Source organism: Geotrypetes seraphini, chromosome 12 (genome assembly GCF_902459505.1).
Source record: "Geotrypetes seraphini chromosome 12, aGeoSer1.1, whole genome shotgun sequence".
Taxonomy (NCBI): domain Eukaryota; kingdom Metazoa; phylum Chordata; class Amphibia; order Gymnophiona; family Dermophiidae; genus Geotrypetes; species Geotrypetes seraphini.
The window spans coordinates 16,445,439-16,472,883 of NC_047095.1; the positions used below are offsets into that span (position 1 = coordinate 16,445,439).

Here is a 27,445-nt window from a genome sequence, read left to right on the forward strand (position 1 = left end):
TAACATTCCCCCATCCAAAAAAAAAGTCCCATCTCATAGAAGTATTTGAAGAGGAAAGCCGTCTAGATTTCCTTCAGATCAACCATTTTACAAATTTAAACTTTTAAATTATAAATTGGGAAAAGTAAGGCACAGGGATCTCTGCCTGGCAGCTTTCTTAGAACAGAGGAGTACACTAGGTGGTTAGTGCAGTGGATTATAAACCAAGGGGCACAGGGTCAAATCCCACTCTAGCTGATTTTTTTTGGAACAGAAAAAATGCCTATTGTACCTGAATGTACACAATTTCAATAGTCTTTCAGCTTTTAGTATTTTTCTGTTCCTGGAGGGAGCTCCAGGGAAAAAAAAATTAAGAGTTGCAGTTTGAACCAAACCTATGTCTCTTGGTTTAGTGCCCATTGCAATAACCACTAGACTACTCCTCTGACTTGCATACTTTCTTATTCAGTAAGGCCATGATACCTGTAGCTAACAGAGCCTGTTTTTTTCATTTTCATGTTCAAGGGAGAGGGATGCCCATCATTGGGGGATTAAGGAGGGGGTCATGCCTTAATCCCTGCAGTAGTCAGTTGTTCAATCAGAACAAGTTTTTGTAACTTGGACGTGACCAAAACATGTCTAGATAAAATCTTCATTCTTTTTAGACATGGACACTTCTTCCCATTCAAAAGTCACTGTTAGACAACCTATTTATAAACTTCTCCAGCTTCTCCCCCAATACTGCTGTCTTACCTTCTCTCCACTCAATGCCAATTCTCTATCATCACCATTCCCAATGCTGATTTTCTAGAGCTTCATACCTCCCCTCCCTGGACCAGACCCTGCAGCAGAGGAAGAGTTTTGGGAACTTCTGCAGCACCAGGAAGAAGCAGTACTGGCAGGAAAAAATCTCCACCACAGTCAGGCACTATGTAGTACAAGTTATGGAGAAAGTGGGCAGTTCTGGGCAATCCTATTCTGAGGACGTTGGGGATAAATTTCGTTGCTGGTTCTGCCAGTAGCATACCTAGGGTAGGCAACACCCAGGGCTGTTCATTTTTTAACACCCCCATATAAAAAGGGATCAGAGAAGCACCCATTAGGAGCTACAAACAAAATGGTCCGCCCATTCTGCGGTATGCCACTGCCTGAGGAAGGCGATTTTGGTCTCCAAAAGTTAGTAAAAAAAAAGTATTAAAATTAGTCCAATAAAAAAATTACCTTATTTCCATTTTCTGTTAATGGTATTTATCAATACAGCTATAGTACTACTTTTTTCTAAAACAACAACAAAATATTTTTTCTACCCTTTGTCATCTCTGGTTTCTACTTTCCTCATCTTCTCTTTACTCTCCATTCCATCCAGCATTCAACCTTTTTCTCTGTGCCTTCCATTTTTTCCTTTCTGTCTTCACTCCCTCCTTCATGCTCTGGTATCTCTCTCTTCTTCTTCTTTCCTTCCTTCCTTCCTTCCTTTCCATTCCAATGTACCCCACGGTCTGGCATTTGCTTCCCTTCCCCCATGCCCTGGGATCTCTCTCCTCTCTTCTCCTTCCATCTCTCTCTTTCCTTCTATGCTCTGGCATCTGATTTCCTTCTTTTTCCTCTTTCTCTCTTCCTTCCTTTCCCTCCCCCATGCCCTAGTATCTCCTCTCCTTCCCTTTCATCTCTCCCTCCTCTACCATGCTGTGGCATCTCCTCTACTTCCTTTCCTTCCCTTCCCGATGGTCTGACATCTCTGTAACCTTCCCTTCCCTCCCCTCATGCCCTGACATCCCTCTTCTCTCCTCACCCTCCCTTCCATCTCTCCCTTCACCTCCATGCTCTGCTATCTCCTCTCTTTCCTTTCCCTCCCACCCTCCTTTCTCCCTTTTCTGGCATCTCTGTCACCTTCCCTCCCCCCCATACCCTGGTATCTCTTCCTCCCTCTCCATGGCCTGTCATCTCCTTTTCTTCCTTCCTTCCTTCCTTTCCATCCATTCTTTCCTTCCCCATGGTCTGGCATCTCTTTTTTGCTTCTTCTCTCTTCCCTAGTCTTCCTTCTCCCTCCCTCCCTCTCCTTAATCAGGTGCAGCATTTCTCTCCCCCTCTCATCCTGTCAGCAGCACAATGTTCACAAATTGCTGCTCTTGTGGTGCAGACCGCCCCCTGTTCCCCCCCCCACCCCTTGGTACGCCACTGGGTTCTGCACTAAGGCATAAGCTGTGCTGAAATTTTCACAAGTAGTTCTGTGCTGCTGTACAAGTTAGGAAGAAATCTCCTAGGCAGTCTGGTACTGCAGAAAATGGAGAGAATTAGGAATGCTGAAAGGCCTGTCCTAGAAGCCTTCTCTCTGCAGCAGGAACAGTGCAGAGAGAGAAGGCTTCCAGACATCTATCTTTTTTTTTTTCTTTCAAAAAGACTTGTTTGCCCTTAGTATGTCTATCTTTTTTGGCCATTTCCCTTATTTCACAGCAACAACAAATAAAAAAATAAAAACGTATAAAACAAGTTATTTCCATGTAGGAGGGGCCAGTCTTTTTAGTAGACTGGCCACAGAGACATACCATCAGAGCAGTGGGGCACCCAAGGGGTTACTACAGTGAACTTCACATAAAGGGTCCCAGTTACACATCCCAACATAACTCCCTTACATTGTATGGGGAGCCCTCCAAACCTAACCCAAAACCAACTTTACCCACCTAGCAAATGACTAAGTTTATGTCTGATGCTATGAAAGGATCTAGAATAACTTTTTGACCTGCCCTCCTGAACAGCTGCATCTCTGAGGCAGATAACAACACACTGATAGTGTAAGCACCCGGATCATGTCATTGTAAGACTGAAGCACTGAAGATTTTATGGTAATCTGCTTAAGCAATAAAGACTGACAGGATTTGCAATGTTATATTATAATCGCACACCACAGGTACACATTGAAGAGGGAAACAGAGCTAAAAGCCTTAAAGCAGCTGAGAAATATGACTGCAGAACAAGATGACTCATCTTGGAAATGGTTTCTAGCTGTCATAAAATGGTTATATGCTTTCTGTAATGGAAGAATGTCAACATTTATCAGTGCACATAACCTGAAGAAATTATTTATTTTTTAAAATAATGAATCGGAACCACCAAATATCAGACCCTCAAGAAAAAACATTAAACTAAACTAGAGCTTAACTTTATATTTCGGGTCATCAACCAAAGGAAGCTCGACACGGTTTACAACAATTAAGTAAAAACTGAAGAAAGTAAGAAACAAAAGTTTGAAAAGAGATGAATTTTCGAAATGTTTTGCAAATAAAAAAAGTTTTTAGAAATTTACAAAAAGATTGAAAAGGACTGGGGCTCCTCAGAGTTAATGGAAGTTCATTCCATAGTTGCGAAAGTTTAAAAGCCAAAGATTGACTAAAGATCTTAACTCCTTTAATTCCTTTTCTGGAAGGAAGGGAGAGTTTGAATTGTTGGATGCCTCTTGCATAGGAAAATCTGTAAACGTTCCATAATAAGGGAACGAGGGGGAATAAAAATACCATATAAAATTTTTAAAAGATACAAGCACATTTGAATTGAACTCTAAGATAAACCGGGAGCCAATGAAGACTCAGGAGCAAAGGGGTCACATGGTCAAATTTACTTTGTAGCGGTATTCTGGATTAATTGTAATCTTTGGCGACAGATCTTTGTGATGCCAAAGTAAATAGCAAGTGTCAGATATTATTTAATAGAATTGAGTACTGCAAAACAAATGCAGGAAAATAAACAAAGGGTCATTAGATATGCAGCCATTTCTTCCATGTTGTATTTGTGGTAATTAAATTGTAACAGGTGAATATTTAAATTTTACAACAAGCATTTTTTTTTTTTAAATCATTGGCTACAGTTTTTAAAACATCCATGCACATTCAACACTGCTTTGGGGGACAGACTTCCCGGATGCTCAAATGTGATTATCGGAGCACCGCTCATGTTTAAATACTCACCGTATGGAGGAACCTATGGTATGTCACTGCTTACAATATCCAAATACAATGAAATCAGCTGTAAGAAGCAGTGGCGTACCTAGGGTATGTGGCATCCGGGGCCCATCATTTTTTGACACCCCCCCATGTAAAAAAATATTTTTTGTAATGACCATGAAACGGAATAAATGGTCAGAATAGAAACAGGCAGTGAAAATTTTCTTATATTCCAAACATAACATAACATAAATTATGTCTGAATTGTCATGACATCAGAAGTACATATGGAGTAGTTGCAGGTGATGCTTGGGACAGTTCTGATTGTGTTAGTTCGGTTTTATGTGTTTTTTGAATAGAAGGGTTTTTATTTCTTTTTGAAGGTTTTGCAGTCTGTGGTCGATGTCAATTGGTTGTAGAGTTGGGGGTCGAGTGTTACAGCTCGAATGGCTAGGAGGTTGTCGAACTGTTTTTTTCTTTTGACGTTTTTGGTTGGAGGGTGTGTGAATGGTGCGTGAGTTCTCCTATGTCTGGTTGAGGTGGATTGAATTATTTAGCTGAAGAAATTAGTTACCCCCTCATCCCACACACATTAATTCTCTTCCATTTTTGTTCCCATTATAAAAAACACTGATAAGTTCTCAGAAAAAAATACATTAAAATAAGAAGTGAAAACAAAGGCCCCTACAGATGAGAACATAACATAAGAATAGCCTAACTGGGTCAGACCAATGGTCCATCATGCCCAGTAGCCCATTCTCATGGTAGCCAATCCAGGACCCTAATACCTGGTCAAAACCCAAAGAGTAGCAACATTCCATGCTACCGATCCAGGGCAAGCAGACACTTCCCCCATGTCTTAATAACAGATTATGGACTTTTCCTCCAGGAATTTGTCCAAATCTTTCTTAAAACCAGCTACACTATCTGCTTTTACCAAAACTTCTGGCCACTTCATTTTTAAGTTTAGATCTTTCCTTTCAAACAGAGACCTTGCTAGATGTCAAATACAGCACAAGGTAACTTCACATGGACTAAGTTGTGCAGGAAATGTGAATCTCCTCATACACCCACCATATAGTGCAAAAATGTGCAAAGGTCTGTTTTTTTCTTTCGATCACTACATAGCCTAATGCCACACAAGCAGCGCTGTTACAAACATATTCTGTAGGTCAATGCTAAGGATAACAAAGTTTCCTTCCTTGGACCAGAAGGAGATACTGATAAACCACTGGAAGAGATCCCAAAACAACACCCAAAGACCCACTCAGTGTGTGAACCAGTTTAGTGGAGTGGACTAACTGGGGGGTGGAAATGGGCCCGGAGTTTGCTCAGCAGAATTTCCCAGACTACCTCTTCCTCTCAACACATTGACACGCTGCCACCACCACCACTAGGAACACCTCACTGGGTAGGCCAGCTATGCTATAAACTTTATAAAACACATTATTATATTTTCTTATAAAGCACATATTTTAACTGAACTCTCTGACATCCTCAACCTTTCCATTCACAAAAATAGAAGGAAAAAAAGTTCCCATTTCCTGCTGTCACATGTCCCCGGCCTATATAATATTTTTTTTCTACAGACCCTTCAAAAGTCTGACCAAATCCTCGTTTCACTTGCATTATAAAGTACTGAGGATGCCATCTCTCCCCAATCCCAGATCCTAAAGTCTAAGACAGTAGCGCAAACTAATGCTGCCAGATTCAGGAAAAAAAATTTCGATTCGATTCAGCCTATTGAATTGGTTTTTCAATTCGATTTTCCTGCCCAGTTGGGTTATTTTTTTCAAAACTCCTGGTGGGTTTTATAGCTTTTTCACTCCCTTTGGCTTCTCCTAACCACACTGGCACTGTGGTGTAAATAAAATAAAGAAACAAAAATGACTTTTCCTCTCTCTGTTAAATCCTAGCTCACGTTTGCAGTCCAACACCAGCTCTGGCAGGATACACATTTCAAATCTGACATATTGTAATCACAAAACAGAAAATAAAATTAATTTTTCTACCTTTTGTTGTCTGGTTATATTTCAAATCTTGTTGGTCCAAGGCTCTGGTTTTCTTCTGATAACTTGCTTGCCAGGGTCTCCTTCTTTCTTCTTTCTGCATGCTAACCATCCATCTGCCAACTCTGTCCTCCCTTTCCATTTCCCTTCCCTCCCCAGGAAGTCTGGTATCTTTCCTTTTTTTCATCTCCCTCCACAGATCCACCTTTTCTTAACTACCCTTTCATCTGGAATCTCTCCCTCCTTCCCCACCACCCCAGAGTCCACCATCTCTCCCTTTCTTTTCCCAATTACCCTCCTATCCAGTATCTCTATCTCTCCTCCACACCATCCCTTGTGTCCAATTTCTCTCCCTTTCTGTTCCTTCTCTCCCTCCCTAAATCCCATGGTCCATCATCTCTCTCCCTCTCCTCTATTTTCAGACCCATTATTTCTTCCCCCCCCAAAGTTTGGCATATGCACGTCTCTTTGAACACCCCCTTCCCTCCGTGTACTTCTAAACCAGGGTCCCTCCCAAAGGCCTGTCCACCCTTAAAGGTCTGCCTGTCCCCCTTGAAAGCCTGCACCCCCCTTGAAGGCCTGTCCCACCCCCTTGTAGGCCTGTCCCCCCCTTGAAGGCCTGCACCCCCTTGAAGGTCTGTACCCCCCCAAAGGCCTGCACCCCCCCAAAGGCCTGTCTCCCCTTGAAGGCCTGTCCCCCCCCTTGTAGGCCTGTCCCCCCCCTTGTAGGCCTGTCCCACCCTTGAAGGCCTGCACCCCCCCAAAGGCCTGCACCCCCCCCGAAGGCCTACACCCAACCCCCGAAGGCCTGTCCCCCCCTTGAAGGCCTGTCCCACCCCCTTGTAGGCCTGTCCCCCCCCTTGAAGGCCTGCCTGCCCCCCCCTTGAAGGTCTGCACACACCCCGAAGGCCTGTCCCCCCCCTTGAAGGCCTGCCTCCCCCCCCCCTTGAAGGCCTGCCTGCCTGCCTATCACCCCCCTCCCCCTTGAAAGCCTGCCTGCCCGCCCGCCCGCCCCACCCTGAAGGCCTGATGCCCCGACCCACCCCGAAGGACCGCTCGCCCCCCTGGCCTCCCCGCACCACCTATGAAGCAGCCGCAGCAGGATCGCGACGTCAATGATCCCTGCGCTGCTTAGGCGCTGCTTCCTGCGCCGTGGTCCCGCCCCTCCTCTGATGTCAGAGGAGGGGCGGGACCGTGGCACAGGAAGCAGCGCTCAAGCAGCGCAGGGATCACTGACGTCGCGATCCTGCTGCGGGCTGCTTCATAGGTGGTGCAGGAAGGTCAGTGGGGCGAGCGGTCCTTCGGGGGGGGAACTGAACGGCAAGGCCGGGAACACCCCCTTAGGGCTGGCACCCAGGGCGGACCGCACCCCCCGCCCCCCCCCTTGGTACGCCACTGGTAAGAAGTTATCCCACAGTTTTGCCGTACTTCATTCACCAATGTCTTATTTAATAATTATTTTCACTGGTCCTCAGCGGGCCACCACGCACTCAAACTGTCTCATTGTGCTGGGCTTTATGCTCCCACTCATCATTGGATCCAGTATATATTCTTATAAACCATTTAAAGAAATAATTTGATATAAATGCTAAAAGTACTTAGCTTTGCAAGACGCTATTCAGGGGGGGGGGTAAAGTCACCATTTACCTACAATATCGGCATGAATTCAACTCATTGTAATATATAGTACTTGAGCACATTGAAAAAAAAGCCACATCTTTAGAAAGTAAAATATATTGGGGGGGGGGGCTCTGTTAAAGGTGATGATTATTTTTATGCAATGGGAAATATACAAGGCACAAATTGTATAAAATGCCTGCTATTAAAAAAATTGACTGTCATTCTGCAGAAAGACCCTAAGATGAATAATCATGGGAAGGCGAATTGACTGAGGAAGGGAAGAGAAACTAAGTAGGAGGACAGGAAGAGGAACCGGAGAGGAAGTAAGAAGATAAATAAAACTGTGGAAGAGAAGAAAAGAGAGCGAGGAAAGGAGAAAGAGAGAGGAGAGAGAGAAACAAAAGACTGCAGAAAAGATCTTTCATAGGTATACATTAATTACACATAGGTATAATGATTAAAAACAGTAATATTTTTTATGATAGCTATTCCATATGAATAAAAATACTTAAGAATTCAATACTAATAAAATTTTGAATATTTTATTAGTATTGAATTCTTAAGTATTTTTGTTGTTTTTCGTGAATTCATATTATATTTAATCTTCCCCCCAAATTTTTTTATTCCATATGTACACATCTAGTTTTCCATACAGGTATTTATTGAAAAATATACTGTGGAAAATAGAAATGAAAGCATCTAAAATGATAATGGATGTTTGGATGAAGGGAAAGTAGACAGGATGAGATCTCCCTGACATAATTTAAATCGCAAGCCTAGGCAGCAAAAAAAGAAAAAGAAGAGAAAATACCCATGCAGGTAAGGAAAGGGTGGCTCAACAAACATTTCAGAAACTTCTTTCTGTGATGCGTCAAAACAAACAGTGATTGGAGTATCAGCATGCCACTGGAGAGAGACAGTCCGTACAGCGAGAGATTAGAGAAACTGGGCCTCTTCGCACTTGAAAAGAGACTGAGAGGGGACATGATCGAAACATTCAAGATACTGAAGGGAATAGACTTAGTAGATAAAGACAGGTTGTTCACCCTCTCCAGGATAGGGAGAATGAGAGGGCATTCTCTGAAGTTAAAAGGGGATAGATTCCGTACAAACGTAAGGAAGTTCTTCTTCACCCAGAGAGTGGTGAAAAACTGGCATGCTCTTCCAGAGGCTGTTATAGGGGAGAACACCCTCCAGGGATTCAAGACAAAGTTAGACAAGTTCTTGCTAAACTGGAATATACGCAGGTAGGGCTGGTCTCAGTTAGGGCACTGGTCTTTGACCTAGGGGCCACCGCGGGAGCGGACTGCTGGGCACGATGGACCACTGATCTGACCTAGCAGTGGCAACTCTTATGTTCTTAAAGTACAGCATGCACAACTCTCCCAGAGGATCTGGAAGCAAACTTTTCTCTGAAATATTCATATTTTCAGAAGACTTTAAAAGAGCTACCTGCTTGTGTATTTTCCTTGCTTCAAATCCTCCCTCATAACATGCAGCACGTGGCCCAATGTGACGTGACTTTCTGGCGGGATCAGTTCCCTCTTATTCTCTGATGGCTGACTGAGCAGGTTCTCAGAGTAACAGTTGCCTTTCTCAGAAGAGACATTTCTCTACAAAGACAGAAAAGTATTTATTTACAGAATAAGAACTCATTTTCCATTGTTTTTCCAAAATTATCAGGGACAACTGTAACTTGCATAGGAGTGAAATACATTGTATGGAGCCAAATGTATACTCGGTTCAATGGTCCACATATGTATCCTTACATAAAAAGGAATTTATATTTTGAAAGATGTAAATTTGCTCAACTGGCAGTCAATTTATCTCATTATGACCTCAGGAAGGGTAGTTTGGCATTGGGTACCCACGCAGGGTAAACACATTGGCACAGAAAGGACGGAGGCCTCAAAAGGCACGTTTCATGAAACAGCATCACTTGGAGGCAGCCAATTAAAAGAGAAAAAAACATTTCCAATTTCTCATTTCTGAAGAGCCCTGCAAATGAGCAGTGAGCGAAGACCAAGAGCCAGGCACAAGGCATGCTGTACGTGTATTGCTTTGTTGCAGTTGCTGCTGTCTAGATCCAGTGATTGCTGCTGCCGTGATCTGAGGCCTGTACTTGTTGCCCTCAGGCCTGTCTGCCTGCTGCTCTCTGACCTCAGTTGTGAGTACAGTGGTACCTTGGTTAGCGAGCATAATTCATTCCAGAAGCATGCTTGTAATCAAAAGCGCTTGTATATCGAAGCGAATTTCCCCATAGGAAATAATGGAAACTCGGACGATTCATTCCACATCCCAAAAACGTTAATAGAAAATACAGTACTGTACGTACTTGTATTGCAAAATCTCACTCATTTCGAACGCTCACTACACTGCAGGTGAATTGGGCGTGATGCTTTTATTACGTTCAGATGTGCATATGTTGTGCGCGCCTGAACTGCCGGCGCATGTATTATGTTCAGACACGATCAGTGATGCGACATGCATATATTGCGCGTATTTGATGTGATGCATGTATATGTGCTCGTACTGCAAGACAATGCTCGTTTATCGAGTTAAAATTTAAGAAAATGTTTTGCTCGTTTTGCAAAACACTCGTAAACCACGTTACTCTCTATCCAAGGTTTGACTGTACTTATATTCGTAACCCCATGGCATGCCTCCCCACTGTCTGTCATCTTCCACTCCCTGTCTACAGTCCAATTTCAGCCCCTCCATTCCTCCCCCCCCCAACACACACACACATACTGGCTGTGGTCAGGCATCTCCGTCCATCCCTCCATCTGTGGTCCAGAATTTCCTTTATTTCTTCTTCCCCTCCATGGTCTGCCAACCTCCCCCCTGATCTATCTCAGCTTGCCTTCTTGAGGTCACTAACAGCAGCAATGAGTCACAAACTGCCCGCCACTGATCTGTGGCCTTATTTATGATGCAACCTACCCCTATAGGAACAAAATGTTACACCAAAGAGGGTGGAATTTGGAAGAAAGAAGGCTAACTTCTTGGAATTCTAATTTGTGATCCCTTGTGTTTTTATTTGGTGTGGGTCTGTCTGTGTTTTGTGTATGACCGAGGTGCAATATTCTGTTTGCATAGTCTATCTGTTGAGATCTGAAGCAGATTCTTTGGTAATTGCTAGCACTGTCTGAATAGCGATGATATTCAGCACACTGTCCAGATAGCAAATCAGATAAAGTTCAGACAGTGCTAAAAATTGTGTGCACAATTTTGGTTGAGTACCTAGATTGCATGTGCAATTTAATTGAAATTAGTGCAGATAATTGGCATTTTAATGAGCAATAATTGGTGCTAAGCAGAATCAATTACAAGTTACATGTGTACATTTAGGCGCGGGATCTGAATCTAAATTTTACAAGAGAGTCAAAAAGGAGGACGAGTTGTGAGCAGATTGGGGGGTGTTCCTTTACGTTAGGAAAGCAATTATAGAATAAGGGCATCAATGTTTAAATTTAGCTATCAGCATTTGTACTAATGTTGGTACAAATGGCTGCACCTAAATTTAGTCGCAGTTCCTGGGCCTAAGCGCTATTCTATGCACCGCGGCTAACTTTAATAGTCCTTTTTTTTCCGCACGGATGTTTGAGGCGCAACATAAAGAATTCAATCCTTAGTGAGCTAAATATCATCATTAACCAAGGGCTCCTTTTACGAAGGTGCGCTAGCGGTTTTATCGCACACACCGGATTAGCGCACGCTAGCTGAAAATCTACCGCCTGCTCAAAAGGAGGTGGTAGTGGCTAGCGCACGCGGCAATTTAACGTGCACTATTCCGCACGTTAAGGCCCTAGCGCACCTTCGTAAAAAAGAGCCCTACATAATTCTGCGGATCGCCCTTGCTCTCCCAGTGCTATCCAGAAAGCAGTGGGGTGGTCTGCAATAATTTTCAGCAGCATAATCCATATGATGCCACTAAAGATTTCTGTCCGTCTTATTTATGGCCTAAAGAAATGGGAACATATCACCCCCCTCCTATCAAAAGCTCCATTGGCTGCCATTTGAATCCAGAGTTCTGTTCAAGTTTTCTTGTTTCTGTTATAAAATCACATTCAGTATGCTTCCGAGTTAACTAAACTCTCATTTTAATCTGAGTTATACAAACAAGAGCTCTCGAAGATTACAACTGTTCGCCTATCCCTCAGTAAAATTTTGCCAGTATAAAAGGTTTTGTGAAAGAATCTTTGCCTTCCAGGCAGCTAAATTAAATATTTAGCTTGCCCGGTGTGCGTTAGAAGCCTCTTCTTAGCTGAATTTTAGAAAACAGATAAAAACTCAATTATTTAATAGGCCAGGGTCTTAATACTTTTTTATATTTTTATCTTGCTTTGTAAAATTCTCCACATTCTTTTATACTGCATGCATTTTATAATTTATGTATTTCTTCCACTAGATGCCTTCAATTGCTGTCTTTTTAAATAACTTGTACTGTTTGTATCTTATCCAATTGTTGTGAATCGCTTAAAACTCTCGGGTATGGCGGTATATAAAAATAAATTTATTATTATTATTAATTAGTGGTACATATCTGGATAGCACACGTTGCTATCTACTGTAAATATGTGCTTTAGAATAGCAGGTCAATTGTTTCCTGTAACAGCTAAGAACGGGTTATCTGCAATGTCTTAGAAAATATCAACAACATTTTGGGGTTAATTTTCAAAGCACTTAGATATACAAAGAGCCATAGGTTTCTATAATATTTTTGTGTGTCTAAGTGCTTTGAAAATGAGCTCCTTTATGTCAAGCAGAAAACAAGCAGAAATTTTTTAAAAACACATTTTGTTGGGGGGGTTTTGTTTATTGATAATAGCGTACACTGTTTCACAAAGAACACACATTATTTACCAACAATAGAACCTCCATCCATGTGCAAACATGAGAAAATAGTGCACCCTCCTTCCAGTGGGATAAGTTCTCAAAAAGTAACCACAATGTAAGCACTAGGATGAGACGTGCTAAACACAAACTCTATAACAATCGTACGTGCAATTGCTGTTATAGCATGCTAGCATTTAAGTCAGAATTTCCATGCTTAAACTTTAGACACAAGCCCTTACGCCAGCTTAATGACTGGTATAAATCAGGGGTGTCTAACCTCGGCCCTCACCAGGTCGGATTTTTAGGATTTCCCAAATGAATATGCATGAGATCTATTTGCATACAACAGAAACAATGCATACAAATAGATCTCATTCACAATCGTCTGACTTGCCCTTTGCTGGTTCATGTCTCCCTTGAAGTTGTATGCTCTACAATTTGAGTGCACAAATTACAGAATAGTGATTAAGGGCAGTCATGTAACTACTAATGGGTGCCAATTAGCAACAATTAAGGTCAATTATAGCATGTTGCTCATTAGTATCAATTATCAGCTTATTCCTAAGTTATGCACACAACTGACCTTATTGTACTGTATTACTTGTATGTGCAAATATGCATGCTAGTCACAAATTTAGACATGCAACTTTCTACAGTAGAATTAGGGGGGTAATGCATATTATTCCAAAAAAGTGTAATATTATCAGAAACTCAAATGGTAAAAGTGGCCAAACAAATGAATAAAACAAAAAAATCAAATACATGACATGGGAAGTGACACAAAATGAACATTTTCTTGATGCCTATCCCTGTTATTAGCCCCATAACTTCTGTTTAGTGGGATATATCAGAATAATAAGCAGCATATCATATGAAATTGGCAGATAACTTGTGTCAGTACGATAGCAAAAATGACATAGATTTATTGACCCACCTGATCTTTCTTAGCCTGAGTTCTTACGATAGTCTGATAAAATGGAATTTTCAATGGATTAGGATGAAAAGCAGGAAACCCAAATGTGTTCTATGAGAAAGAGATTAAATGAATAAAGCAAAAAACAAAAACAAAACAAAACCACCAAAAATTCTTGGTAATGTACACAGTCAATATATTGTACATTACAAAGTTATCTTTGCTAACTGTCTTTGGGTAAATAAAATGTTACTAATTAAAAATCTCCCTATATCATGGAGAGGTGCTGAGACAGGACCTGCTCAGGTAAAGAAAACTTCACTGGTATTTACCTGTTGTGGAAAAGGTAGACAGAATTAAATAGGTAACTTCAATGTCTTTTTCTAAAAGATACCTCACTCTGAACTACTTATTATTAAAACAGAGAAGATAGGGAATCCCGATAGAGAGGTTGCAACAAAGGTAAAAGTTGAGGCAAATTATCCCGGGCAATTACTAAGCATGGGAGGGGTTTTAGGTATCTGGCCAATCAGAGTTTTTGGCCTAAAGGAGGCCTAAGATTCTGGTTGGCCCAGACATCTAAGGCCACTCTTATGGGTGGGTCTTAGGTGCCTGGACCAATCAGGGCCTTAGGCCACTCCCTGATTAATCCCAGGATGCATCAGGAAGGGGAAGGCCAGTTATTCTGTGGAGGTGGGCCTGCCAGCTGGAGGGAGTACGCATCCTTCTGGCTGGTCTGCTAGAAATAAATCTGGGGAGGTCCGGGTGGGCTTGTGGGGGGTCAGTGTAGGGGGTGGGGGCATGTCTTCAGGGGGTCCAGCAGGAGGGAGTGGGCATACCTCCTGCCAGGGATGTTGTGGGGTAGGGGGGTGGCGGCAGGAGGGATTGGGCATCCCTCCTGCCAGGGTTTCTTTCAGGGGTTCCTACAGGAGGGAATGGGCAGACAGTGTGTGGATGGGGTTTGGGGGTGGTGGCAGGAGGGAGTGGGCATTCCTCCTGTCGGATGACTTGCGGTGGGGTTCCAGGGTTCTCTGCTGCAGTCGCTCAAATGATCACGGCAGGGAGAAATCCTTGCCACAATCAGTTTAGCGGCCATGTCTATTTGAAATGTAGGCCAGCATTTCAATGGCCTACATTTCAGGCGCCTATTGTGGTCACTTCCAGGCGAAATCACGCCCACGCCCAGCCTTGTGCGAGCTGAAGTATCCCTAGATGCCTCCCTAGTCGATCTGCCATTGGTTGTTTTTTTTCAGAAAATGTGTGTCCCAATTGGCTGATTAGACAGCAATAGGATGCCTACCGCCACCTACAACCGGGACACCATTTATAGAACATGTCCCTTATCCCAAATGAATATTATCCCAAAAATATTTTTTTACCAAAAAAGCAATCAAAGAAACACTAAATAGGAAATTCAAAAATTACTTAGCTATCAGAACTTCTTGGAGAAAATATCCAAACCAAGCAAAATTAATTTCCATGGAATGTGGCACCACATGTGCTCAATTTGTGTTTCAAAACAATTTCAAAGTTGTGTTCACAACCATCATGTGCAATTTAAAATATCTGGTCTCCACAATTATGCCCTGCCAGTTTAATTGGAGCTGCGGTTAACGCATTTGGACTTCAGTAAAGCATTTGATAGCGTCCCTCATCGAAGATTACTGAACAAGCTGAAATCGATAGGATTAGGAGACACTCTAACTACATGGGTTGGGGATTGGCTGAGCGGTAGACTTCAGAAGGTGGTGGTGAACGGTCCCCATCCGAAGCATCGGACGTGATCAGTGGAGTGCCGCAGGGCTCGGTCCTGGGCCCGATTCTATTTAACTTATTCATAAGAGATATGATGCAAGGACTTAGAGGAAGGGTATCACTGTTCGCCGACGACGCCAAACTTTGCAACATAGTAGACAAAAGCTTATTACCTGATAATATGACACACGACTTACTGTTGCTGGAACAATGGTCAACTACTTGACAGCTAGGCTTTAATGCTAAAAAATGCAAGATAATGCACCTGGGTAAGAGAAACCCGCGTAGAACTTATGTACTAAATGGTGAGACCTTGGTTAGGACCACGGCGGAACGCAACCTAGGGGTGATCATTAGTGAGGACATGAAGGTTGCCAATCAAGTGGAGAAGGCTTCCTCCAGGGCAAGACAAATGATGGGGTGTATCTGCAGAGGTTTCGTCAGCAGGAGACCTGAAGTTATGATGCCGTTGTACAGAGCCATGGTGAGGCCTCACTTGGAGTACTGTGTTCAGTTTTGGAGACCACACTACCGAAAGGACGTGCTGAGGATCGAGTTGGTTCAGTGAACGGCCACCAGGATGGTCTTGGGGCTCAAGGATCTCACGTATGAAGAAAGATTTAAAAAATTGCGGCTGTACTCACTTGAGGAAAGAAGAGAACGGGGAGATATGATTGAAACATATAAGTACATCACGGGACGCATCGAGTCAGAAGATGATATCTTCTGGCTCATGGGACCTTCGACCACCAGAGGGCATCCGCTGAAGATCAGGGGAGGGAAGTTTCATGGCGACTCCAGGAAGTACTTCTTCACCGAAAGAGTAGTGGATCATTGGAACAGACTCCCACTCCAGGTGATAAAGGCCAGCAGCGTGACGGATCTTAAGAGAAAATGGGATACTCACGTGGGATCTTTAAGGAAGTAAATTCAGGGGAGGGGATACTTGGAATGGGCAGACTTGGTGGGCTATAGCCCTTTTCTGCTGCTTTTTTCTATGTTTCTATGTTTCTATTCAAAAATGGAAAGATCAGCAATAGCAAATAAGCTGTAAAATGCATTTATCCATTCAAGTGATCTCCTTATAGTCTCAGCCGCAGTCTTGATAGCTGGAAGTGTACCACTCTATAGCAGCCAGTCATACATTGTACAGAATTCTAGTGCAGCTCTATCCAGCAGTGGGTTATAGCAGAAAATTTTAAGAATAATGGCTCCTCATTTTGTCTGGAGGCTTCTTCAGAGGAACACTGTCTATATTTAACGTGACCATTTATTGTTTTACTCAAAAGGGCACAGCTACTAATTTTCAGTCCCGCCCCCAATCCCGCCCTAACCCCACCCCCAATTTCTTCCATTAATTTTTCATGTACACACACTATCTTATTAATTCATAATGGTAACCATAAAATTATAAAAAGCACAAAGCACACTGTATGCAGAGAAAATGTTAATTATCATTTATATTTGTTTTATTTTCAAAGAGGTCAAGGCACATGACTTTAAAATATGCAATGTCACCTCAGTAACAACTATAGAAAAATAGACAAATACAGTGCAAAATATAGACAGCAGATCTTCCTTCCTTCCTCCCTCCTTCCTATGTCCTGAATTTGTGCCCCTTTCCCCTCACTGCCTTCCAGCATTTGTCCCCTTGTTGAACTGCTCCTTTGTCCCCAGCAGCACTTCCCGCATCACTATGTCCAATATCCCCCCACCCTGCATCCCCTCTGTTCCCTCTCCACCACCATATGAAAACTCATCTCATTCTTCTCCCCTCTCCCTGCCTTCCAGCATTTGTCCCCAGCAGCACTCCCTGCATCACTATGTCCAATATCCCCCCACCCTGCATCCCCTCTGTTCCCTCTCCACCACCATATGAAAACTCATCTCATTCTTCTCCCCCCTCCCTGCCTTCCAGCATTTGTCCCCAGCAGCACTCCCCGCATCACTATGTCTAATATCCCCCCACCTTGCATCCCCTCTGTTCCCTCTCCATCACCATATGAAAACTCATTTCAGCCTTCTCCTCCTCCCTGCCTTCCAACATTTGTCCCAGAAGCACTCCCCTCACTACTATATCCAACATCCCCCCACCCTGCATCCCCTCTGTTCCCTCTCCACCACCATATGAAAACTCATCTCAGCCTTCTCCCCCTTCCTGCCTCCAAAATTTGTCCCCAACAGCACTCCCCGCATCACTATGTCCAATCCCCCACCTTGCATCTCCTATCTTCTTACTTGTGGACTCTTTGGAACTGCTCCGACCTTGCTCCTTGCTCCAGCACTCCTGCATAGCACAGCACTCCTGGACGGTGGATGGCCCAGCACTCCTGGATGGCCTGGCCCAGCCTAAGCAGCTTCAAAATGGATAGATAGATTCCTGAAGGATAGGGGGATTGAGGGGTACAGATAGAGGTAGATAGGGTATAGAAAGAATATAGATAGAAAAATAAGGGGATATAGGGCTAAATCAAGAAAACCTGATAGGTCATGGACCTGATGGGCAGCCGCGGATGCGGACTGCTGGGCACGATGAACCTCTGGTCTGACCCAGTGGAGGCAATTTCTTATGTTCTTATGTTCTCTCTCCGTCGTGAACTCTGATGTTGGAGAGAATGCTTCTGGGCCAGCCACTTACAAAGGAGAGTGCGACTCCAAGGGGCGGCGCGGCGAAACCAAGAGCAAGTGCAGGAACAAGAATGGAGGTGAGAAGTCAGAAAGAGTGGGACAGGATCGCGAATGGTGGCAGCGGATAAAAAAAGCCATGTCCCCAGCTCTTCCAGGGTTCAAGACGGGACCGTCCTGTTATTAGATCACCCTCACTACTGAAAACGAGACATTTCGGCGTCCTGAAGTAGTGCCTGGGGGACAATGGGATAGGCGATGTAATAACGGGATAGTCCAGTTCAAAATGGGACGTATGGTCACCTTATTTATATTAGGAAGCTGCAACAGCACTGAGGGTTTGATTCTATGCTCTGACACATTGAATATCAAAGGTTATTCAGCCTATATCTGGGAGCAACTTACAAACCACTTACCATCATGGGAGGAATATTAGCCCTCAAAGTATTTTATAACCCAAGGGCCTGATTCTGTATACGATGCCGTTTTTTTGCAGTCGCCTAAGAAGCGGCTGAGAATCACACACTGGCGTCCTATATAGAATCACATCTGCCCTAAGGATTAGACGCCCAACCCTGCCTAACCAGCTTGATTATCTAACCAGCACCCATGACACAGGTGCCGGTTAGAGAATTGTGCCTGATCCCTTGCCATCAGCTGATTGAAGCAAGGGAACCCCCCTGCTGAGATCAGCTGAGCGGGTGTGGCAGGGAACCCCTGAACCCCTCTGTGAAGTCAGTCGGCAGGAGGAATGCCCTCTCCCTCCTTCCAGAACCCTCGAACCCCCACGTACAAAGTTATCTGGGCAGGAGGGATGCTCACTCCCTCCTGCTGCCAATCTCCCCAAACTCGAATCCCCCCAAACCCTCCTCTGACATCCCCCTCAAGGCACCCATGACCCTAACTCTACCCCCTAACCCCCTGTACCTTTCAGTTGAATATCTGGCCAGAGAGATATTCACACCCTCCAGCCAGTTAGCCCGCCACTCCAACATGGAGAGCCTTCCCCTTCTTGGTGCATTATGGGATGCACCGCCGAGGGGCCTAAGGCTCTGATTGTCTCAGATGCCTAAGGCCTCTCCCTTAGGAGAAGCCTTAGGCACCTTAGCCAACCAGAGTCTTAGCCCACTCCCACTGCATCCGTCTTCCTTTTTCTGGAGCCATATGGTAACCCTATTCTAACTACTAGGCCACTCTTACCTTTATTAAAATACAGCAAGATGGTAAATCAGAAAGGTTAAGATTTATTTTATATTAGATATTTTTGTCACAATTGTCATCTATGTATTTACATTTTTTTTGCTTGATGCTATATCTAGTTACATTTGCGCTTACCTCTTTGTACCCAGAATTTAATTCTATTTATGGTGTTCCCTTCCCATTCAGAATATTAGACACTGAGGTGTGAAAGATTAATTAGAACATGCATAAGTTGTGTGCCTTATAGCATCCTAGTTGAGAAATCCACAGATGGTGCCAACCTTCTGCCAACTCAGGAAAATATCTTTTTTAGAAAAAGTGAATAATAAACTCTATCGCCTTTATCAGTTAAAAATTACACCTTGCATAAAAGTTCAAGACCAAAATGTTTGCTAGTCTCTATTTTCCTTCCCTTACCAGATACCAGCTGCTCTTCATAATTGATGGATCACCACTGATTTTGATCATAAATAAATTTGTGGATATCAATATCAATGCTGTTCACAATCATTTAGGGGTCCTTTTACTAAGTTGTGATAAAAATGGACTTAGCGTGCCCATATGCAGGTCTTTTCCATGTGCTAAGGTCATTGTTAGTGTGGCCATAAAACCTCAGTTTTCTATTTATTTCATTAATGCTGTGTGCTAATGTCATTAGTATATGGCCATTTTTCTTAAATAAAACAAAAAAAAAACCCTCTGTGGAGTGACGATGTTCCTAAATGGACTTTATTTGAAAGTATCAAAGTTCCAAAGGTACACTGAAATCATCCACATAAAATAATTCCATCCACATAAAAGTAAATCATCTACATAAGAGCCTTAAAGGACCTAGTCCGCTAGGGATACAGGACCCAACACGGTCCGCGTTTCGACAAAAAGACTTCTTCAGGGGTCCCTGGGGGGTCCTATAAAGGTGAGTATGTGGGAAACAATTGTGTGGTGAGCTGGAAGTGAGACACTGCTTGCATTTTCTTCTTTGTGGATATTTTGGGATCAATTCCTTTTGTTTTTTGCTTGTTCATTTTTCTTAAATTACTGCAGAAGTACTTACCACCAGCTACTTTGTGAGCAGTAACAGCTCCTGCATATCCATGTACTAATCAGTTAGCATGTGGTAATGTAGATGTGCTAACCAGTTAGCACAGGAATGGTCACTCTCCACCCCTGAAAGAGCCACTCAAAAAAAAAAGTATTTAGCCCTCCCACATTCCAGAACTAATACAGACTGCATAGCACATCCTGCATTAGACTTTGGGCAACCAGCAGAGCGCAGACTGAATATGGCCCGACACTGAATTTTATACAGACCTGAAGAACATGGGAAGTGTACCCAGAAAATGTCATTAACGAGAGTTTTGTCAATTTTAATACTGTATTTTGCAAATATTTTGAGAATAGTTTGTTCCCATCAGTTTTAGTTAAATTTGTACTTAACACATAAAGTCTATGGAACTTCTATGGTTCTGATTAGAGAATGACACGGGGAAAAATTCTGTCCCCGTCACTGCCCCAATCCCGGACCACCATCCCCTTCACTGCCCTGTTCCCGCTGTCTCCTTCACCGCCCCGTCCCCGCAGTATCCATACAAGCCTCAGTACTGCAATATTTAGCTTATTCCTTCCTTATAAATCAAAGTTCTGGCTGCTGAACTAGAGAAAGAGATGTTCAGCTGGCAGGGCTTTGCTTATAAATTTTTATCAACACAACTAATATACTAGTTTATCCTAAAGCAAAAAAAAAAAAAAAAGAAAAGAAAAGAAATAAATAGAATTTTCTTTTTCTTCCTTTGTTATCTGATTTCTGCTTTCCTCATCTTCTCTTTCAATTCCTTCCATCCACTGTCTGTCTTCTCTCAGCATTTTCCATTTGCTCTGTTACTGTGCCTCTCCCTTCACCCCCCCTCCCCCCCGCCCCAATTGGTCTGGCACCCATCTTCTTCCCTCCGCTCCCCCCATAGTCTGGAATCTCTGTCTTCCCCATTTCCCTTCCAGTGTCTTCTGCTCACTCTTGTCTTCCCCATTTCCCAGCATCTTCTCCCTACTCTCTCTACCCCATTTCCCAATGTCTTCTCCCCACTCTTTCTTCCACATTTCCCAGCGTCTTCTCCCCTTTCTTTTTTCCCCAGTTCCCTTCAGGCTGCTTCAGCGTCTTCTTCTCTCCATCTCCCCACCCCCAGCACCCTTCATGCGGTCCAGCAGCTCCATCCTTCTGGCCAGCCGTGAATTTCTCTCCATCTCTTCCCCTTACCTTATCTTTGTAGCGATTTCACGTTTTATTGCAGCTAGAGCCTTGAAGTCGCATCGCGTGTGGCTGCTGGAAAAGTCTCCTCCGATGCAATCGGAAACAGGAAGTTGTGTCAGAGGAGAATTTTCCAGCAGCCACACGCGACGCGACTTCAAGGCTCCGGCTGCAATACAACGGATAGGAAAGGGAAAGGGAGGGAGGGAGATGCACAGCCGGACAGCCGGCGGGAGAGAGGGGGCTGCCAGACCGCACGCTTGTTCACCACGCGTGCTCATTCTTTTAACTGCGGAGACAAAACCATTCACCGCTCCATGGGGCAGTGAATGGTTTTGTCCCCGTACTCGCAGTGACCTTTTTTTTTTTGTCACTGTTTCGGCGGGTTACCCACGGCTAGCTGCGGGTAACAAACACCATGTCATTCTCTAGTTCTAACATTATGAAATATTGCAGCTCGCTAGGGGTAAAAGTGACATTGGTGCAGTTATCTGTATATAAAAGTTGCCTTCCCCTGTGCTAGTGCCTAACAGAGTTTACTAACAAGACCCCTTTACTCCAAACACTCTCACAAATATCACCCTAAACTGAAGGTGGAAATGAAGTACAAGGAAAAGAGATATGTTCGGTCTGTGCCATTATAGCAATTCTTATGTCCTATCAGGATGCCCTATCTTCTCTGTTTTGATAGTATCTTCAAAGATTATCTCACTCCGAACCACATATACAGTACAAGATCCTTTATCTGAAATGCTTGGGACCAGAGACATTTCAGATTTTTGAATTTTTCAGGTTTTGGAATGTGTTGTCACCAGTGGTTGCAGCAATTCATATGCATCACCTACTGCAGCCCTGCAGGCTTCTCTCTGCTTTGCTGACATCACTTCCTCTTTCCTTCCTGGCTGGACCCAACAGAAAGAAGCATGTGGAGACACAGCAAGCAATGAATATGAATCGCTTCTGTCACTGGAAACACCTCAGAGGTACACCATTGTGAGGTAAAAAAAAAAAAAAAAAAAAATCTGAACTACTATCAGCGCAGAGTGAAGTCCTTAAAGTAACCTTGGAGCCAGGTTTCACTTTTGATGCAAAAAAGTAAGCTTTCTTGTACAAATTAGTAATGCAACAATGTTACAAAAATGTTCGAGTTTTGCAGCTTTTCAGTTTTTAGAATTTTAGATAAAGGATCTTGTACCTGTACATGTCGTTCAGAGTAATATAATCTTTGAAGATACTATCAAAACAGAGAAGATAGGGCATCCTGATAGAACATAAGAATTGCTATACCGGGACAAACTGAACGTACCTCATTGCTTAGTCCCATATTCCAATTTGGTAGAGTCAATTTATGCAGCAGGTATTTCATCACAGCCTCAGTTGTTTGTGTGGTGCAGTGGTTAAAGCTATAGCCCCAGCACCCTGAGGTTGTGGGTTCAAATCCTGCACTGCTCCTTGTGGGCCTGGGCAAGTCACTTAATACCCCAGTGCCCCAGGTACATTAGATAGAGTGTGAACCCGCTGGGACAGACAGGGAAAATGCTTAAGTAGTTGAATGTAAACCACTTAGATTATGCGGTATATAAATACTGTAAATACATTTATATTTTAGGGTAATATTTGTGAAGGTATTTGGAATTAAATAAATGTGAAGGATATCAATATTGATATCCAAAAATATATTTCTTTATGATTGCTATCCTATTTGATGTGGATAAAAGCAACATTTTTGGAAACCATATTGTCCCCTTCTTGGTGTCAACACTGATTTTAACAATTCTCTTTACAATAAAACATGTTTAACTATTAAGAGGCTCACCTTAATCTGTGGAGCATGTTCTTTGCCTGATACAATAACATGATCTATATTTGCAGACATTATTTGCGCCCTGCGTGTAATCACATTCACCGTTTGATGGCATTGCTGACCTGGAGCATATTTTTTCATTTCGAGGGTGGGATGGCACTTTCCTGCGTTACTCGGATCTGTGCTCATTATGAGTCCTTGAACGGCGAGGGACGTGTGTTCAGTGTGACAGTGAGCAGACAGCATTTCTGACTCTGAAAGAGTCTTGCTGTTGGGTCCGATGTGGGCCGAGTGTTCTTCTCCGGAGATCTCATGCCGATTGACTTCATTAGAATTGTCAGTGGGAAGTTCTGAAATACACTGCTGAATCGTGTCGTGAAAAGTAGGATTGGACACATTTCTTGAAGGAGCTGTCAAATTCGCCTCTCGCGTCTGGACCCTGAGTTTCAAAATAGCTTCCTTGCAGCCCTCATTCACCGTTTTGTATAGTCCACACTGACTGTCTTTTCGATTTAAAATGTTTATTTCTGGACTTACATTTTGATGCTTACAGCACAGCAAGAACGCCGGAGCTGCTGCGCATTTCAAAGTGCTGGCCCTTTCTTCAGTTGTGGAATTAGAAATTGCCAAACTGACCTTTTCGTTTGGAACAATTGGCGTCTTCAACAGCTGATTTCTGACATGTGTCAAATATATTACTCTTTTTATTTTCTTGGAACTGTAAAAATCATCTTTGGCAGGCTCTTTGTTTATTGGAGCTATCGGTTTATGCATTAATTTGCGATGCTGTGATTTGGTTTTATTTTGATTATTTTCTTGATCTCTGTGGTCGGAGTAATTTACAGGTGTCATTTGCAGTGAAGAGGAGTTAGCAAAGCTCTGATCTGTCACATTAGGTAGCTGTGGTTTCATGCCACCCATCAATGAATCTTCCCGATAAGAGGATAGAACAATGTTACCTCTATCCAGAAATGTACACTTTTCTTCCTGTTTTCTGTTTTGAAAATCATCTCCATCTTCATTTTAAAAATATGGAAAAGAGAAACTTGTTATAATCAGTGCGGTTTAAAGACTATACGACTGATAACAGATGATTCCATGCTATCAGGGGATAATTGTACATACACTTTCCCTTTAAAAAAATGAACATAAATTATGTGTGCACTATAACCACAAATTCACTTATACAGCCTCCAAATAAATGTAATTGTACTCATAAATATAAAGCCCAGCCCACGCTTTTCTTGTTATGCCTGATGGGGCCTGTTTCATCAGGGATCTGTGTGAGGGCTAAACTCTTTTTTTGAAGTGGGAGCACTTTTAGTAGTTAAATGTGAATCCGCACACATAAGTGTGTAAATGAAACAGAAACATAAAAAAAAAACTGAAGATGGATAAAGATCATATGGCCCATTCAGTCTGCCCATCCATGCCATCCACTATCTCTTGACCTCCCATAGAGATCTCATGCACTTCTCTTGAGCTTTCCTGAATTCAGATAAAGTCTTCATCTCCACCATCTCCACTAGGAGACCTTTCCGCTAGTCCCCCTCCCACCCATCCCCACCCCCAAAATCTGAATGAAACACTACATGCTATACCTGTCCCTAGAACAGCAGCACTTGATATGGGAAAGCCTAGTACAGCATCACACAGGTTTCTTATGTAACCTGGTGGATGGGGCACTGAACCATAGAAAGGAAGACCCAGGCCCATAAGCCACTCTAACCACTACCTTTGTGGTGAAAAGTGCGAGGCCACCAAAACCCTACTATACTGCCATATATGTGCCACCTGTAGCCATTAGGGCTATTGGCTTGGGAGAAAGGTGGGTATAGCAAGTTTTGGGGGAGTTTTGGAGGATTAAGGTAAATTGTACTTTTGGCACCTTTTATATGATGTGCCCTCTAAGGTGTCCTACTGCTCTGTTGGCATGTCTGTGTGGCCAGTCCACCATAATGATTGCCACTCCCATGTCCAAATGGTATGTATTTGGCCATTTTCAAACTGGACATTTCTGTGGTCAAAAATAGGGTATAAAGTTAGGTGTCCTAAGGGTTGTATGTTCTGTCGGCCTAGATGTCCAAGTAGGTAATTTATATATATATATATATATTTTTTTTTTTTTGGGGGGGGGTCTACCAGTTTGGTTTTCAAAACTGGATGTTTCTCCGCTTCCAACTTTGGATGTTTAGTCAGACATCCTTTTCGTAAATGGCCCTCTATGTGTGTAAAATTGTGGGGTTCATATTTGATGTGTCTTGGCTTTAATGCTCTGTGTCTAAGCCTGAATGTTTAGTGTCTATGAATGGGGCCCTGACTCATAGGAGTCAGCTTTTCAAAATGATCAGGGGTGCCACACACAGCATAAATGAATGTTTCGTCACCAGAGTAATGGAATTTTCTCAATATTGGGAGTTCTCAAGCACTCAAAGCACCCACAGAGCTAGCTCCAGTGCCCTGACTTAAGTTCATGTCCTGTAAACTGTTAATTGACTGATTCTGCAAGCAGCTGGATCTGTCTCTGGCCATGTGGGTGGTTGACCTAGAACCTAAAGTATTTTAAAGCCTGCTTGCTTCAGTGCCATTTAATACTACTGCATAGAAGGTTTGATAGTTCTGATTGCACTGTCATTGTCTTACCGAGTGAAGGATACATTTGCCTGTACACTAAAGGGTAGGGTTACCAGCTGTCCGGGTTTCCCAGACATGTTCTCTTTTTGAGAACTATGGTGGGAGTCCAGCGGCTTTTTTAAACTTTTGTCCAAGGAAACCGGACATCTAGTACCCCCTAAGCAGATCCAGAGTTCTTCTCCCCCCCCCCCCCCACCAATCCGGAGACCTTTCCCTCCTTGTAGGATCCAGTGCTTGCTTACCCAGCGCTGTTGCTATTCTTCGGGCCATTGGCAGCAGCACTAAAGTAAACACGCTGCTTTTGGTGACCCGGAAGATCCTCCTCTGCTACTGATTCCTGTCCCTTCATAGGCAAAAAGCAGTAGCAGAAAGAAAGCTTCAAGGTTGCTGAAGGCAGCATGTTTAGTTCAGTCATGCTTCCGATGGCCCAAATAGTTACTGAGCGCTGGGGAGGGCAGGGGGAGGATAGCATGGAGAAGGTAAGAAATGCTGGACTGTGGGGATGGGGATGGGGAGTAAAGGGAAGGAAAGATGCCAGACCTCCAGGGGAGGGAATGGAAGGGGCACATAAAAATGCTAGACTACTGGAGGGGGAAAGAAAAGGAGAGAGATGTCAGACCAAGGAAAGGAAGGAGGAGGGAGGGATTCCAGACTAAGGCGGTGGAGGGGGGGATAAGGGAAAGACAGAGATGCCAGACCACAAAGGGGAGAGGAGGGAAAGGAAGGAGGGGAGAGAGATGCCAGACTGTGGGAAGGAGAGGATAAAGATGACAGACCATAGGAGGGGGAAAGGGACATAGTAACATAGTAGATGAAAGCAGATAAAGAGCCGAATGGTCCATCCAGTCTGCCCAACTTGAGAGATGGTACACAGGGATGGAAAGGAAGGGGAGGGAAAAGGAGGACATAGTGTGCATGGATTGGAGAGATGGGGAAGGGAAGAGAGCCGGAAGAAATGCTGTTAATGGATAGATGAGAATAGGGGAGAAGAAAAAGGGAAAAAGGGAGGAGATGGCACATATGGATGGTGGGAAAGGGCAGAGAGAGTGAGGAGATAGTGTGCATAGATAGATGGGAAGAGAAGACATGGAAACGTAAATAGATCTGAAGAGGAAGCAGAAAAATGGAAGAAAGTTGAATATTAAAATTAATGCCAAAGATGGATGTAGTAAAGTGCATTCAGGGATATAAAGTTAATAGACACAAAGCCAGAAAAGCTATGATAAACACTATGATATGTTTAAAGATGGATGTAGGGCAGAAAGTCAAGGAGAGAAAATAGCAAATGGATAAGAAAGTCTTGGAAACAGAGTTAAAAGCACAAACAGAAGGAAGTGCAACCAGAGACTGGTAGGAAAAGTGATTTTATTTTTAATGTAGTGATTGAAATGTGTGCATTTTCAGAATTTACATCTGCTGTCTATATTTTGCACTGTTCAGGAAGAAATGCATTTCTGTTTCTCTGTTGTACTGCATTCAAAGTCTGGCATCTTAGGGTTTCGTTTGTGCACATTAGGACTTTTAGTTTGTGGTCCTTTATTTGTATAGGGTTTATCTGTGTTCTGCACGTGTAACTAAGGCCAGGTGTTCTGGTAGGAATGAATGTCATGAAGCATTATTGGTGTCATGACCCCAAGTTAGGAAGGTATTTGTCAGCAGTTTGTCTGGGTTTTGGAAGGCCCTGAGCTCAGGGCCACATCTGAAGGGCTTCTGCGCATGTGCAGCGTGATGTCATTGTGCTGACGCAGGCCAGAGCTTGGGGAAGCAAATATGAGGTTCATTTGGGGTTAGGGGCAAGAGCAGAATGGGGCAGGGTAATCTGGTAACCCTACTAAAGGGTCAAGTACAGGTTGGAATAGCTCTGACATGTGGCTGGCTTCTCAGGAC

General features: G+C 43.3%; 1 protein-coding gene across 3 annotated transcripts in view; it reads right to left on the reverse strand.

The window, feature by feature from the left end:
* Positions 1–27,445, reverse strand: part of LOC117346065 — a 191,441-nt gene that overhangs the window by 107,700 nt on the left and 56,296 nt on the right. For all 3 annotated transcript variants that reach the window (XM_033915358.1, XM_033915360.1, XM_033915359.1), the window contains exons 3-5: positions 22,937–23,940; positions 13,320–13,409; positions 8,999–9,159 (exon numbers count right to left, since the gene is read on the reverse strand). In XM_033915358.1, coding sequence (XP_033771249.1) covers positions 8,999–9,159; positions 13,320–13,409; positions 22,937–23,940 — 1,255 coding nt within the window. The remainder of the gene's footprint in view (positions 1–8,998; positions 9,160–13,319; positions 13,410–22,936; positions 23,941–27,445) is intronic.